Source organism: Papio anubis, chromosome 4 (assembly GCF_008728515.1).
Source record: "Papio anubis isolate 15944 chromosome 4, Panubis1.0, whole genome shotgun sequence".
Classification (NCBI taxonomy): domain Eukaryota; kingdom Metazoa; phylum Chordata; class Mammalia; order Primates; family Cercopithecidae; genus Papio; species Papio anubis.
Genome location: NC_044979.1, coordinates 114,597,436 through 114,613,733, shown reverse-complemented (window position 1 = coordinate 114,613,733; position 16,298 = coordinate 114,597,436). Strand labels below are relative to the sequence as shown.

At 43.7% G+C, this 16,298-nt stretch overlaps 1 protein-coding gene and 1 long non-coding RNA gene across 4 annotated transcripts; one reads left to right on the top strand and one right to left on the bottom strand.

The window, feature by feature from the left end:
• Nucleotides 1–207: 207 nt before the first annotated feature.
• Nucleotides 208–821, bottom strand: LOC103882860. The gene is made up of 2 exons (XR_644817.4): nt 524–821; nt 208–314 (listed from the first exon to the last, which is right to left on the bottom strand). It is a non-coding gene; the product is annotated as an uncharacterized LOC103882860 (long non-coding RNA).
• A 234-nt stretch (nt 822–1,055) lies between these two features.
• Nucleotides 1,056–15,634, top strand: LOC101003234 (histone H2A.V). Of its 3 annotated transcripts, XM_009202997.2 has the most exons (5): nt 1,056–1,778; nt 6,207–6,284; nt 8,567–8,680; nt 14,208–14,337; nt 15,300–15,634. In XM_009202997.2, the coding sequence occupies exons 1-5, from the start codon at nt 1,776–1,778 to the stop codon at nt 15,359–15,361; spliced, it is 387 nt and encodes a 128-aa protein (XP_009201261.1). In that variant the 5' UTR covers nt 1,056–1,775; the 3' UTR covers nt 15,362–15,634. The 3 variants fall into 3 exon arrangements, with proteins under 3 accessions (XP_009201261.1, XP_003896074.1, XP_021791496.1); XM_003896025.5 differs by lacking the exon at nt 8,567–8,680; XM_021935804.2 differs by lacking the exon at nt 14,208–14,337.
• The last annotated feature ends 664 nt before the right edge of the window (nt 15,635–16,298 follow it).

Sequence of the window (16,298 nt, the reverse complement as noted above, 5' to 3'; positions counted from 1 at the left end):
GGCGGGAGCCTGTAGTCTCAGCTACTTAGGAGGCTGAGGCAGGAGAATCACTTGAACTCAGGAGGCGAAGGTTGCAGTGAGCTGAAATCACACCACTGCACTCCATCCAGCCTGAGCAACAGAGCCAGACTTCATCTCAAAAAGTAAATAAATACATAAATAAATAGTGGAAACACCGCGGAAGAAAAACGATCGCTGAAGAGCCTGTGCACTCACATACATCCTTTAATTTTTACAACAGCTTCCGGGGGAAGGCGATTCCACTTTAGAGTTTTTCTTCCTTTCTAGCTGGGAGTTACCCTCCAAATTTTAACCTAATGATGTAAGCAAAATAAGCACACTGAAGAGGCTGAGAAGAAAAACGGCTCACGACAGTCTGAGCTCTGTGAGGTCTGCAAAATGTATAAGGCCTAGAGGGACATGAGTATGGGACTTCGGTTATGCCCACCCCCTGTCCCCACATACACAATCCCATGCACACCCAATTGTCATTTCATTCCTGACTATCGGCCTCATCCATTACCTTTTTTTTTTTTTTAAGACAGGGTATGCTCTGTCTCCCAAGCTGGAGTGCAGTGGTGCGATCATGACTCACTGCAGCCTCGACTTCCTGGGCTCAAGAGATCCTCGTGTCTCAGTCTTGACAGTAGCGGAGGCTACAGGTCCGCGCCACCAAGCCGGCCCCGTTATCTTCGTATTCTTATAATTTGTAATACACCCCGGGCGCGGTGGCTCACTCCTGTAATGCCAGCACTTTGGGAGGCAGAGGCGGGCAGATCACCTGAGGTCAGGAGTTCGAGACCAGCCTGACCAACACAGGGAAACCCCGTCTCTATTAAACATACAAAAATTAGCTGGGCATTGGGGCGCGCGCCTGTGGTCCCAGGACTCCGTCTCTAAAAAAGGAAAAAGAATTTATCATACAAATAACAACAGGTAGCCAATTGATAGCTTTTTTTTTTTTTTTTTTTTTGAGACGATGTGTCGCCCAGCTGGAGTGCAGTGGCGCGATCTCGGCTCACTGCAACCTCCGCCTCCCGGGTTCAAGCGATTCTCCCGCCTCAGTCTGCCGCGGATTGCCAGGGTCCGCGCTGAGAGGACGTCAGGGGAGTCAGTCCCCCAGAATAACGGCTGAGCATGAGGGCTGCCTAACCTTGAAACCCAGCGCCCTCCTGATCCACACGTCCTAAGACGAATAAATCCTCACAGTCTTTGTGAAAACCCACCAGCAGAAGCACGTCCAAAAGTCTTTAGCTCCCCAAACAAGTCTCAGAAGCGGGAAAACCAACGCCGCGAATGGGCGGGAAAGCCACAGCGCCTGCAATCGCTTCACCTCATTAGCTAATTTTGCTGTCCTTCTCAGTGGCCCGCCTCCCTTGCTCGCGGGCGATATTTTCATTGGCTTTCGTCTGCTAGGTGTCCAATCTCATTGGTTTGCTTTTCTGTTCGTCAGGCTTGGGTGCCTGGTGAAAGGCGGAGAGGGCGTCACTATTGGACTGGAAGCCCCGCCTCCGCGTGCCGTGTGCAAAAACAAACAGCCGTTAGGTAGGCGGTGCCGGGGGGGCGGGGTCTGGCTAGAAGGAGGCGCGCGATTGAACAGTCGCTGGGGTTCGAACCAGCAAGACAAGCGGGCATTGGCCGCAGCAGCGCGAGGCGGGCACGGGGTATTGTCCGGCTCCGGCGGCGGCGGTCGGTGCTGCGAGAGCGGCGGCGGCGGCGCGGGTCGTCAGCGGGAGGGCGCGCGGCCGAGCGGAGGCAGAGTCGGCGCCGAGAACATGGTAAGGGCGGCCGGGTGGGTCGGGGGCACGGGGCCTAGGACAGGGCCGGGGGAGCAGAGCGCGAAGGCCCCGGCGTCGGCGCCGCTACCTGTGGAGTCGGGAGTTTGCGGGTGTCGGGGCTTCGTCCGGCCGAGCCCTTCGCCACCCGCCGGGGGGCGCCATATCCCGGCTGCGGAGCCCGACACGGGTCCCCGGGTGAGAGCTGGGCCTGGCCGGGTAGAGCGCGAAGTCTGTTCCGAGCCGGACAGGTCTGTCCCGGCGCTGGTGACGCTGCACCGCCCGTCTTAGAAGGAGGAGGACGCCAGAATCCGGCTTGGAAAGGTAGAAACAAGTGCCGGATCTTAATGTGATCGCTCCTCTGTATGAATGAGGTCAAACCGGCTGCCGCTATACAAGTTAGATAAGTCTTTGGCGATGTTTGGTTACGTAATCTCTCTGGCAGTCAATTTGAGGGTTTCTGCGAAAGGGTGCTTGTATTTGTGGTCTTTTGAGCTACAAAGAATGGTTTTATAGACCAGAACCACACGATTTGTTCTAGGTGATTGCACAGGTTTGAAATGAACGCCCATTATCTTCTGACCCCCATGCAGTTTGCGGTTTTCATTATAAAACGGTACTTTCCTTTGCCCTTGCTATGAATTTTCAGTCTTAAAGCATTCATCTTTTCATTCTGAAATTCAGATCTAGATAAGAAAAGTGTGGCTTTAAAAAAATGAAAGTGAATAGAACTTCAGCCCCATTTTAAAGTTGAGGGAAAGGAGAAAGTGCTAAAGGATACGCTCTGAGTTGCATCAAAGATTGTGTAAAAATAGTAAGACTGTTATTATGGAATCTTATTTTTGCCGGTATTCGTGCTTTAAGCATTCTGTGGAAAGGTTACTTCAACGGGAGCTACCTGCTTAAAAGTTAACACCAGGCTGTCATTTCTCATACTGCAGATAATATTAGATGATTTGTGCTTGATGTGTCAGATACGGTATTTAATAGACTTAACACCTAACTATAAACAGATTGGCCAGTCGAGAGGACAAAATGTTTGGTTATTGTAAAATACCCAAATCTTATAGCTGGAATAGACTTTAGGGACAATTGCTTCCAACGTCTTACGTATAGTTTATTGTTATTGTAAAGTACTATACTTTAACAAACTGAGGTACAGCCTACATCTAATCTGTAAAAGGATTTGCTCAAACAGATGATTTTCATGATTGTAGTTTTTTGTTTGTTTGTTTGAGACGGAGTCTCAGTCTGTCGCCAGGCTGGAGTGCAATGGCGCGATCTTGGCTCACTGCAACCTCCATCTCCTGGGTTCAAGCGATTCTCCTGCCTCAGCCTCCCGAGTAGCTGGGACTACAGGTGTGCGCCACCACGCCCAGCTAATTTTTTGTATTTTGAGTAGAGATTGGGTTTCACCATGTTGGCCAGGATGGTCTCGATTTCTTGACCTCGTGATCCGCCTGCCTCGGCCTCACAAAGTGCTGGGATTACAGGCGTGAACCACCGCGCCCGGCCGATTCTAGTTTCTTAGATATTTTTCAGTCTCTAGTGATACGCTATATGTTTTACATCCACTTACCAGTAGCTAAAAATACATAAGTATTAACATAAGCTAAAATGCAGGAGACATTGAGTTGTCGTTCTTGATAGATTTTAAACGTGAAAGGAAGTAAGCAGATGTCTGTTAAAACTGACATGAAAGTGTCTTAGTATCGAGTTTGCAAGTTTATCCAAGTGAAATGAACTCCCTCTTCCTCTTGTGTGTGTGTGTGTGTGTGTGTGTGTATGTGTGTGTAATTTTTAAAAACCAGCAACCTTAGGTTAATATGAAGTGAATTCTTGGAATTAAAAAATTATATTTGGTTTCTCAAGCACCAATTAAAATGAATGTTCAAAGTAGGGAGGCTATATATACAGTTTGAGGGGATATCGGAAAGAAAGTAATTATCCATTTACTATATAATTTTATATTCAGATAAGTTTGATACCATGAAAGTTTTCTTTTGTTAAGTATGAGAATTGTATCGAGAGTCTCTAAATATTGGAACTAGTCATTTAATGTATTGAGGCTTTTAAAATCTGACTATATGTCTACTTCTTTAAAAAGCAAATAGAACAGCAAATACGACATATCTGAAACAGTGAGGATAAAATTGCTTAAGCAGAGTAGTTATTATATGACCTGGGGAGCCTGGGGAGTTTTGTAGTTGTTGGCTTTTCATTAGTGACTAGTTCTTATTTTTTCCAATCCAGTCATAGGAAGACAGTGATTATAATTTTAGATGCCAGTTGAGAGGTTTTTAAGTGTTATGTATTAGGCAAATAGAGATAAAAAGGGTTTTTTATTTGAGAAGTAAGACCTGTCTTGTTAGGGGAGCCGACCTCAAAAATCCAAAAATTATATTTTTCTTATATAACAACATAGTCAAAATTATTGAAATATATGAGGCATTCTGGTAGAAATCAAGAGCATCTCAGTTCTTACTGATAAACTTAAATCAGTCTCTTGCTGAATTACCTAATGTAAGAGAGTGAGTATGAATTAGTTTTTAGATTTTTATTTTTCCTGTTTCTAATACCTGCCAAGGTTTTACTGTTTTTCTTCCATATTATCTTGGGTGACGCGCTTAATTCACTTAGACATGCGATTAGAGGAAGTATACAGGGGTAATTTTTAGCTTTAAAAAATCTTTAAGGAAAGGGTTAGCTACAAAGGGGATATGCCATTTCAAAGCTTACCATCTGTTTTGAAAGTATAGCCCCTCAAACAGCCAATCCTGTAAACTGATTTAACAGTAAAGAAATAATCTATTTAAATGGTAAAAACAAAATATATGAGAGAAAATTAGTTTTCTTAAGTCAGACCCTTAGTATTTCCTCCTTAGAGGCAAATAGCATTTCTAATTTATTGTGTCACCTTCTAGAAATATGTGTGTACACACATACTTTATAATACCCCATATTTACTTAATAGGTCATTACATTTGCACATACTTTACCTTTTTCATGCAGAAATAGGGTTTTTTTTAAGCGTACAGTTCAGTGGCATTAAGTACATTTATAGTGTGCAACCATCACTGCCATCTGTCTCGAACTTTTTCATCTTCCCAAGTGGAAACTCTACCCATTCAACAGTAACTCGGCCAGGCGCGGTGGCTTACGCCTGTAATCCTAGTACTTTGGAAGGGCAAGGCAGGCAGATCGCTTGAGGTCAGGAGTTCAAGACCAGCCTGGCCAACGTACGGAAGCCTTGTTGGTACTAAAAATACAAAAATTAGCAGGGTGTGGTGATGCACACCTGTACTACCAGCTACTTAGGAGGCTGAGGCAGGAGAATCACTTGAACCCAGGAAGCAGCTACCACTGGCAACCACAAATCTGCTGACTATGAACTTTACTATTTTAGGAACCTCATAAGTAGAATCATATGGTATTTGTCTTTTTTGTAACTGTCTTATTTTCCTTAGCATAATGTCCTCAAGGCCCATTTATGTTGTAGCTTGTGTCAGAATTTCCTTTTTAAAGCTGAATACTATCCCATTATATATATATCATTTTGTTCATCCATCATTGGACACTCAAGATTGTTTCCACCTTTTGGCTATTCTGAATAAAGCTTCTGTGAACATGGGTGTACAAGTATTTGTTTGAATCATTGCTTTCAATTTTTGGGTGTATACCTAGAAATGGAATTGTTAGACTATATGACAATTCTGTGTTTAATTTTTTGAGGGTTTTTTTTTTCTTGGAATATGCTTTATTTTTCTGAGAGTTCTAAATATTTCTGTGGAAGTAATATATGTTACATTGACATTGATAAAAATTGTGAAATATTTCATGTATGCATAAAAGTTATATTGACTTGCAAGATTCTTCAATCTGGAAATTGATAAATATGTTAGTTTTTATAAATCTCATATTTTTCAGCCTGGCACTGTGGCTCATGCCTGTAATCCCAGCACTTTGGGAGGCCAAAGCGGGTGGATCACTTGAGGTCAGGAGTTCAAGACCAGCCTGGCCAACATGGTGAAACCTCATCTGTACTAAAAATGCAAAAATTAGCTGTGTGTGGTGGTGCGCACCTGTAATCTCAGCTACTCAGGAGCCTGAGGCAGGAGAATCACTTGAGCCTGGGAGGCGGAGTTTGCAGTGAGCCAAGATTGCCCCACTGCACTCCAACCTGGGCAACAGAGCTAGACTCCATCTCAAAAAAAAAGAAAAAAGAAAAATCTCATATTTTCAATAAGCGTTTAAGGTTTGACTTCTTTGATAGAAATTATAAAAGGTGATAGAATCCCATGTATATGAGGAAGGGGATCACCTACATATTTTTAACTACCTAAAGTAAAAGTAGAAGAAATTCTGTTTCCAGAATATTTTTGAAGTAGTATTTTCAACTCTTTTCATTCAAAAATTTTTTTTTGCATTTAGGCTGGAGGCAAAGCTGGAAAGGACAGTGGGAAGGCCAAGGCTAAGGCAGTATCTCGCTCACAGAGAGCTGGGCTACAGGTAATGAATCCATGCTGTCGTTACATTACTATTTTCTTTACTGTTGTAATTTATGACCTATGTTTCATCGATTACAGAAGTCTACTTGTATTACTACAAACTTTTTTTTTTTTTTTTTTTGAGACAGAGTCTCGCTCTATCACCAGGTTGGAGTGCAGTGGTGCGATCTCGGCTCACTGCAACCTCTGCCTCCTGGATTCAAGCGATTCTTCTGCCTCAGCCTCCTGCGTGGCTGGGACTACAGGTGCGCACCACCATGCCCAGCTAGTTTTTGTATTTTTAGTAGAGACGGGGTTTCACCTTGTTGGCCAGGATGGTCTCAATCTCTTGACCTCGTGATCCGCCCGCCTCAGCCTCCCAGAGTGCTGGGATTATAGGCGTGAGCCACTGTGCCTGGCCGAGAAATACTTTTAATCAGGAAACTTGGAAGGCCAAACTGTAAACTGTTATCCTCTTGGCAGTGGTAAGCCATTGAGAGTTTAAGCAAGAGGACAACATGATCCAGATGATACCGAAAGAAGGGGGATGGAAATTTATATTGATGTGCACATTCTGTATTTTAGGTTTCCATGTATATTCCTAATTAGAATTTATTTTAAGGCATACTTAATTTGAAGTAGAAAATGGAAGGCCAATGGAGATTATTGCGGTGATTTAGGAATAAAGTAACATACTTGAATGGGAAGCAGTAGAAATCATGTGTGTGCAGAAAATAGGTGAAGCAGTATAAGGGTAAGAGGAAGTCAGAAGTTTCTCTAAGGCTTAGAACCTAAGGAACAGAGGAGTTTGTAATAGGGTCAAGTTATGAGTAAATTTAAATGGGATCATTTTGAAGTTCACTAAAGCATCCATGTGAAAATGTCCAGAAGTTGGAAACATGAGTTCAGCTTTCTAAGAGAGGTGATAGAATTAGGAATTTGAGATCATTTATGTAAAATTGATAGTTTATGTTATGGATGAGTTTCCTAACCTAAGAGAATGAGAAAGGAGCACAAGGATATTGGAGGACCCCTCAAAAACTTTAAGAAAATGCTGAGGAGTAGTCAGGGTTGGTATGAGAACTCTGAAGTCTAAGAAGAAATGTTTTTGAGGGCCTACTGTATGCCAGACAACATACTGGTTACTAAGGATACAAAGGAAAAGAAGACATAAATCTTGCTCTTAAGAAGCTTTTGGTCACTTAGAGACGAAGTATAAATGCAAAAAAAAAAAAAAAAGATTGCTTGTGTTTATTAAGGAAGTAAAATGTCACTGCTGGCCTTCAAAAGTACTGTTTAACAGAAACCAAGTTAGGGTTAGGAAAAAATGGGTGACAAGAAAGTAAGGGTTTCAGGATTTGTTTTTTAAATTCAGTCTTTGGAAAGAGACTTTCTAGACTGTAACTGGAAGCAGTTTTCATAGATTGTGAAGTTTTCAGTAAAGTCTGTAGAAGGAAAGGAACCAGCGAAAAGGAAGTAATTGTAGCTGTTGAAATAATGCAACAGTGAAGGCATGAGGTAGGCCTGTAAGAAAGGGCACAGACAGGCTGGGCGCACTGGCTCATGCCTGTAATCCCAGCACTTTGGGAGGCCAAGGTGGGCAGATCACGCAAAACCGTCTCTACTAAAAATACAAAACAGCCAGGCGTCCTGGCATGCCTATAATCCCACCTACTCAGGAGGCTGAGGCAGGAGAATCGCTTGAAACCCGGGAGGCGGAGGTTGCAGTGAGCCAAGATGGCACTACTGCACTCCAGCCTCAGCGACAGAGTGAGACTCTGTCTCAATAAAAAAAATAATAAAGGGCACAGACAAGTGGGATTAGGATACTCTGAAATGAGAAAAGTACCCTCTTTTTCGGAAAGTAGAATCACAATGAGATAATAGTACTGATTTTTCTTAACTATCAGATCACCTCTTGAAACTGAAGAAAGAACATTTAATAAGATCTGAGGAAGGCATTGGAGGTTCAAAGTTGCATGTGCCTTTTATCTGAAGAAATTAACTAGACAGGAATTTGATCCATGGGTCATGTTGAATGTATAGTTGATGAAAGCCCTGCATGGTTTTTCTTCATTTTAGAGTGATATTCTCCATATTATGCAGAGGTTAAAGATTTTGGACTGATTACCAGAACATAGACACAGGCCCTGGGAACTGTTAATTGCCTAATAGATTTGACTTCTGATATGTGTGATCAAGTTTTTTATTATTTCATGCTTACTCACATTTTTCAGCCTTTGATTACAGTCAGTGCAATGTTAAGACTCTGCAGTGCTTCCCACTAAGACATCTCTCTTTTAGTTTCCTGTGGGCCGCATCCACAGACACTTGAAGACTCGCACCACAAGCCATGGAAGGGTGGGTGCCACTGCTGCCGTGTACAGTGCTGCGATTCTGGAGTACCTCACTGCAGAGGTTTGTACAGGAATGTCTGTTGTATATGGCAGTCCAGAAGGTGCACTAGTCTAAGTGACATAAACCCATGGAATATATTTGAAAAAAGACATATTATGCTCATTGGGGCTTTTTTGTTTTTTTGGAGATAGAGTTTCACTCTTGTTTCCCAGGCTGGAGTGCAATGGCCAGTCTCCACTCACTGCAACCTCTGCCTCCCGGATTCAAGCAATTCTCCCACCTCAGCCTCCCAAGTAGCTAGGACTACAGGTGTGCACCACTGTGCCCAGCTAATTTTTGTATTCTTAGTTGAGACAGGGTTTCACCATATTGGCCACACTGGTCTCAAACTCCTGACCAGGTGATCCACCTGCCTCAGCCTCCCAAAGTGCTGGAATTACAGGCTTGAGCCACCACGTCCGGCCTCATTGGTTTCTTTAACAGCGCAGTTTGAGATGCATCTTGTCAGCTATTACCCAATACTAATGTAAAAGAACCTTGGTGTACTTGTTTTTAAAGCTAAGCAAGGGACTGGGCACGGTGATTCACGCCTGTAATGCCAGCACTTTGGGAGGCTGAAGTGGGTAGATTGTACACTTGAGTCCTGGAGTTCCAGACTAGGCTGTGTGACAGAGCAAGACCCTATCTCAAAGTAAAAAAATTTTAGGCCGGGCGCGGTGGCTCAAGCCTGTAATCCCAGCACTTTGGGAGGCCGAGACGGGCGGATCACGAGGTCAGGAGATCGAGACCATCCTGGCTAACACGGTGAAACCCCGTCTCTACTAAAAAATGCAAAAAACTAGCCGGGCGAGGTGGCAGGCGCCTGTAGTCCCAGCTACTCGGGAGGCTGAGGCAGAAGAATGGCGTGAACCCGGGAGGCGGAGCTTGCAGTGAGCTGAGATCCGGCCACTGCACTCCAGCCTGGGCGACAGAGCCAGACTCCGTCTCAAAAAAAAAAAAAAAAAAAATTTTAAAGTTAAGCAAAGGCCAGCAATCTCTTATCTTTTATTTTCATTTATTTATATTGAGACTGGGTCTCACTCTGTCACCTAGGCTGGAGTACGGTGGCATGATCATAGCTCATTCCAACCTCAAACCTCCTGGGTTCAAGGGATCCTCCTGCCTCAGCCTCCCTAGTAACTGTGACTTCAGGTTTGTGCCACCACACCTGGCTAATTTTTTTTTTTTTTTGAGATAGAGTCTTGCTCTGTACCCCAGGTGGAGTGCAGTGGCGCAATCTTGACTCACTGCAACCTCCACCTCTTGGGTTCAAGCAATTCTCCTGCCTCAGCTTCACCAGTAACTGGGATTACAGGCACCCGCCACCACACCTGGCTAATCTTTGTATTGTTAGTGGAGACGGGGTTTCACCATGTTGGCCAGGTCAGTCTTGAATTCCTGACCTCAGGTGATCCACCCACCTCAGCCTCCCAAAGTGCTGAGATTACAGGTGTGAGCCACCACGCCAGTTGCTAATTTTTTATTTTTATTTTTTGTGGAGTCGGGGGCTCCCTATGTTGCCCAGACTGGTTTCCAACTCCTAGCCTCAAGTGGTCCTCCCAAGGTGCTGGGATTACAGACATAAGCCACCATACCCCAGTGAACTTTGAAGTATGTATATAATCAGTAGAAGTATTTGTGAAGTTACAGCATAGTGTTTTAGTTTATGAAGATTTGCGATGATGTAAAGTTTTGCCAGTGTGATGATACATAAAAATCACAAATATGATATTAGAAGTAAAAGACTCAATGTGTTCTTCTGGTTCTCTGCAGGATTATACATACAAAATTGCTGTATCTTACTTAGTTTGAAATTTCAGGAAGACAAGTTAATTGGGCAGGAGTTCTTAATTCTTGGGTCGTAGACCACCACTTTCCCCATCCGTATTCCTCCTAAAAAAAAAATCCATTGGGAAGTCGTGAAACTTCACCTACATTCCAGGCTGGGGAAGTAATTTGAGTAACATTCTAGTAGAAACAGAAGGGTCTTACTTGGGGAAGATGTGATTGGGAGCTAGGCTGAGGAATTTAGCTTTTAATCTGTATGTCAGTTATCATTGCTGTCATTTTTTCATTAATCTCACCAAGTCATCTGTGTCCCACTGGGAATTTAACATTGAATTATGGATATTATGGATAGTTTCAGCTTAGCTGTGTCATGATTAAGAGGTGTTTTGTTTTTTGGGGTTTTCTTGTTTGTTTGTTTTGAGACAGGGTCTCTCTCTGTCTCCCAGGCTGGAATGCAGTGGCATGATCTCTGCGCATTGCAACCTCTGCCTTCTGGGTTCCAGCAATTCTCCCACCTCAGCCTCCGGAGTAGCTAGGGCTAGCGGTATACATCACCACACCCGGCTAATTTTTGTTATTTTCTTGTAGAGACAAGGTTTTGCCATGTTAGCCAGGCTGATCTCAAACTCCTGGATCTGCCCGCCTCAGCCTCCCAAAGTGCTGGGATTACAGACATGAGCCACCTTCTATTAAAAGAGGCCACCTGGCCTCTTGTATTTTTTTTAAATTTTTTAATTTTAATTTTAATTAAAATACATTTTTAAACTTTTCTAAAAGCGTTAAGAAATTTCACAGCTGGGCACTGTGGCCCACGCCTGTAATCCCAACACTTTGGGAGGCTGAGGTGGGCGGATCATGAGGTCAACAGATCAAGACCATTCTGGCCAACATGGTGAAACCCCATCTCTACTAAAAATACAAAAATTAGCTGGGCATGGTGGCGGGCACCTGTATGTAGTCCCAGCTACTCAGGAGGCTGAGGCAGGAGAATCGCTTGAATCCAGAAGGCAGAGGTTGCAGTGAGCCGAGATCATGCCACTGCACTGCAGCCTGGCAACAGAGCGAGACTCTTATCTCAAAAAAAATAAAAAAGAAAGAAATTTCAGCTATTAAGGGTTGTGCAGAAATAGACCACGTGGATATATTAAAATATATGACTTTGGCTGGGTGTGGTGGCTTGTATTCAGCATTCTGGTTCACAAGGTTCAAGCCCCATCTAAGCACCCCTTTTTTTTAATCTTTGGGAACTTTGGTGAAAATGTTTAAAGTTAACACAGTGAGTCATGCCTATAATCTCAGCACTTTGGGAGGTCAAGGCAGGCAGATCATTTGAGTCCAGGACTTCCAGACCAGCCTGGACAACATGGCAAAACCCTGTCTCTACAAAAAAATACAAAAAATTAACCAGATGTGATAGTATGCACCTATAGTCCCAGCTACTGGAGAGGCTGAGGTGGGAGGATTACCTGAGCCCAGGAGGTTGAGGCTGCAGTGAGCCAAGTATTGCACCACTGCAATCCAGTCTGCATGACAGTGAGACAGTGTCTTAAAAAAAAAAAAACAGGCTGGGCGCGGTGGCTCACGCCTGTAATCCCAGCACTTTGGGAGGCCGAGACTGGCGGATCATGAGGTCAGGAGATTGAGACCATCCTGGCTAACGTGATGAAACCCCGTCTCTACTAAAAATACAAAAAAAATTAGCTGGGAGTGGTGATGGGCGCCTGTAATCCCAGCTTCTCGGGAGGCTGAGGCAGGAGAATGGCCTGAACTTGGGAGGCGGAGCTTGCAGTGATTTGAGATCGCGCCACTGCACTCCAGCCTGGGTGACAAAGCAAGAGTCCGTCTGAAAACAAACAAACAAACAAAAACAATTTAGGTCAAGATTAGACAATGAATGTGTGGGTGCAGTCAACCTTTTTTTTTTTTTTTTTTTTTTTTTTTTTAAATGGAGTCTTGTAGGCCGGGCGCGGTGGCTCAAGCCTGTAATCCCAGCACTTTGGGAGGCCGAGACGGGTGGATCACGAGGTCGGGAGATCGAGACCATCCTGGCCCCAGCCGCAGTGGAAACCCGTCTCTACTAAAAGCCTAAAAAACAGCGAGGCCGAGGTGGCAGGGTGCCTGTAGTCCCAACTTCTCGGGGGAGGCTGAGGCAGGAGAAATGGTGAACCGGGAGGCGGGAGGAGCTTGCAGTGAGCTGAGATCGGCCACTGCACTCCAGCCTGGGCTGACAGGCGAGACTCCGTCACCAAAAAAATGGAGTCTTGCTCTGTGGCCCAGGCTGGAGTTCCAGTGGCGCGATCTCAGCTCCTGCAACCTCCACCTCCCGGGTTTAACAACTCTCCTGCCTCAGCCTCCCGAGTAGCTGGGATTACAGGCGTGTGCCACCACACCCGGCTGATTTTTGTATTTTTAAAGTTCAGTTGATTCTCATGTATACCCAACACTGCTCTATTTAAAACGAAGAGGTGGCCTGGTGCGGTGGTTCAGGTCTGTAATCCCAACACTTTGGGAGGCCGAGGCAGGCAGATCACAAGGTCAGGAGTTTGAGACCAGCCTAGCCAATATGGTGAAATCCTGTGTCTGGTGTTTTTGGTTTTTTGTTTTTGTTTTTGTTTTTTTTTTTGAGAAGGAGTCTTTGCTCTGTCATCTAGGCTGGAGTGCAGTGGCGCCATCTCGGCTCACTGCAAGCTCTGCCTCCTGGGTTCACACCATTCTCCTGCTTCAGCCTCCTGAATAGCTGGGACTACAGGTCTGGCTAATTTTTTTGTATTTTTAGTAGAGATGGGATTTCACTGTGTTAGCCAGGATGGTCTCGATCTCCAGACCTCGTGATCTGCCCATCTCGGCCTCCCAAAGTGCTGAGATTACAGGCGTGAGCCACTGCGCCCAGCCAAAACCCCATCTCTACTAAAAATATACAATTACCCGGGCATGGTGGCATGCGCCTGTAGTCCCAGCTGCTTCGGAGGCTGGGGCAGGAGAATCATTTGAACCCAGGAGGCAGTGGTTGCAGTGAGCTGAGATCACGCCATTGCACTCCAGCCTGGGCAACACAGCAAGACTTCATCTCAAAAAAAAGAAATTATTTTAAATTATATTTTAGGCTGAGTGTGATGGCCCACACCTGTATTCCCAGCACTTTGAGAGGCTGAAGTAGGAGGATCACTTGAGGCCAAGGGTTTGACACCAGCCCTGGCAACATAGTGAGGTCCCGTCTCTTTTATTTTTTAAAAATTTAAAAAATACATTTGAAAACTTCTAAAAGCATTAGGAAATGCATTTCAGCTATTAAGGGTTGTACAAAAATGGACTATAAGTATATATTAAAATATGTGACTTTGGCTGGGTGTGGCAGTTTACAGTTGTAATCCCAGCGCTTTGGGAGGCTGAGGCGGGTGGATCACGAGGAGGTCAGGAGATCAAGACCATCCTGGCTAACATGGTGAAACCCGCCTCTACTAAAAATACAAAAAATTAGCCGGGCGTGGTGGCGGACACCTGTGGTCCCAGCTACTCAGGAGGCTGAGGCAGGAGAATGGCACGAACCCCAGAGGCAGAGCTTGCAGTGAGCCGAGATTGCGCCCCTGGCCCTCCAGCCTGGGTAACAGAGTGAGATTATGTCTCAAAAAAAAAAAAGAAAAGAAAAATGTGTTATCAGTTTATGTAATGTTTGTGCGTTTTATATGTACAAATGCTAAGTGATCCTTCATTTGGAATCCAACATCCTTCATTTGATATGCTAATCATGGATGCTTTGTAGGTGCTGGAGCTGGCAGGTAATGCTTCTAAGGATCTCAAAGTAAAGCGTATCACTCCGCGTCACTTGCAGCTTGCAATCCGTGGTGATGAAGAGTTGGATTCTCTTATCAAGGCTACCATAGCTGGGGGTGGTATGTATTACTACTTAAGCCTTGATTCTTACTGGTCTTTCTGACTAATATATCGTTCAGATCAATGATACAGTATATTTGATTGGTTAACTAGAAAGCATATAAACTTTAATTTCATAAATATTAAATCTATAACAATTCTAAGCTTCTTTTCATAATGATCCGAATAAATATTTCTCCTTATACCCATATGTAATGCTATTTTTATTTTAGCCAGTTCTTTATCTAAATTTCATGTGATACTTAAAGCCTGATGTTTAACATATTTCCCATACCTTTTTAACTGTGTTTGAAAAATGAGTTGGAGAAGTCGCATAACATACACTGGGAAGGGTTGAAATAAATACACTTGAAAAGTGGGTCAGGATCAGTGAAAGTGAGAGGTAAGTTGGTGGTTCTTAATCTTATTTGGATAACCCTCAGAGAACATCATGAAAGCGATGGTTACAGCTGGGCGCGGTGGCTCACACCTGTATCTCAACACTTTGGGAGGCTGATAGGCAGGCGGATCACCCGAGGTCAGGAGTTCAAGACCAGCCCGGCCAATGTGGTGAAACCCCGTCTCTACTAAAAATACAAAAATTAGCTGGGCATGGTTGCATGCCTGTAATCCCAGCTACTCAGGAGGCGGAGGCACAAGAATCAATTGAACCCAGGTTGCGGTGAGCTGAGATTACACCACTGCACCCCAGCGTTGGCGACAAAGCGAGACTATCTCAAAAAAAAAAAAAAAAAAAAAAAAAAAACTGTGGTTACTCTTCTCGAAAAATGCACAGAAAGTCACACAATTTTACATACAGTTTTAAAGGGTTCACAGACCCGTAGGGGGTAGCCATTGGTTTAGATAGTTTAACAGTATCAGAATATGAAAAGGGACTTAATTTCATTTTTTGTATAATTAACTTCTTACTTGAGGCAAAAACTTTAAAAGTTTTTAATAACTTTTTTTAATTTCATTCTAGGTGTGATCCCTCACATCCACAAATCTCTGATTGGAAAGAAGGGACAGCAGAAAACTGCTTAGAGGGATGCTTTAACCAACCCTCTTCCTCCCTGTCGTTGTACTGTAACTGGGACAGAAGAAATAATGGGGATATGTGGAATTTTTAACAACAGTTAAATGGAAAAGCATAGACAATTACTGTAGACATGATAAAAGAAACATTTGTACGTTCTTAGACTCGAAGTTTGATAAAAGTACCTTTTCATGTGGTGACAGTTGTGTGTTGATTGGCTAGGTTTCTCCCACGTGTTTTATACAAAAATGGAATTGATAAACCATTTTTTACAAAATTAATTTGTCTCAAAACTGTTCTGTTCATGATGTATTAGAAATATTTTGCTCAGACTTTAAATATTTTAAATCTCAGATTGGTTATTCAGAGTAACCTTGGAACAGAAATTGGGAATATAGCTTTACAATGATTGATACCATGGTATATTGACTCTTACATGCTATTGATCTGTAGCACCATTTTTTACAAACCACTAGGAAAAAAACCTGCCAATTAAATCATGATACACCATCAATTATGAGACATCCCAATTTGAGAGATGTTAGATTATGGAAAAGTGTGCATTTATGACTGAAATGGTAATGGAATTATTTGAATTCTATACTGAGCACTTAACCATTTGCCAGGCCCTTTGCTGAGTACTCTACTGACTAAGAAATTTTATTCCCCCCACATTATAGATGTGGAGTCTAAGGGTCACAGAAATTGTATGCTATGCCAAAAAACATTCAACTAGTAGATAGAAAATGACAGAGCTATGATTCAAACCTAGATCTGGCTGACTTCAGAGCCTGATGTTCAGTTCATCAAAGGTTTTTCCTTTTGGTTTAAAATCCCAATTTTTGGCCAGGCATGGTGGCTCACGCCTGTAATCCCAGCACTTCGGGAGGCTGAGGCTGGTGGATCACTTGAGGTCAGGAGTTCGAGACCAGCCTGACCAACACG

Excerpts from the sequence above, each read along its gene's own strand:
- LOC101003234 (XM_009202997.2), top strand. Across the intron at positions 6,285-8,566 it reads CACAGAGAGCTGGGCTACAG|TTTCCTGTGGGCCGCATCCA; the intron begins GTAATGAATCCA and ends TCTCTCTTTTAG. Across the intron at positions 8,681-14,207 it reads TGGAGTACCTCACTGCAGAG|GTGCTGGAGCTGGCAGGTAA; the intron begins GTTTGTACAGGA and ends GATGCTTTGTAG.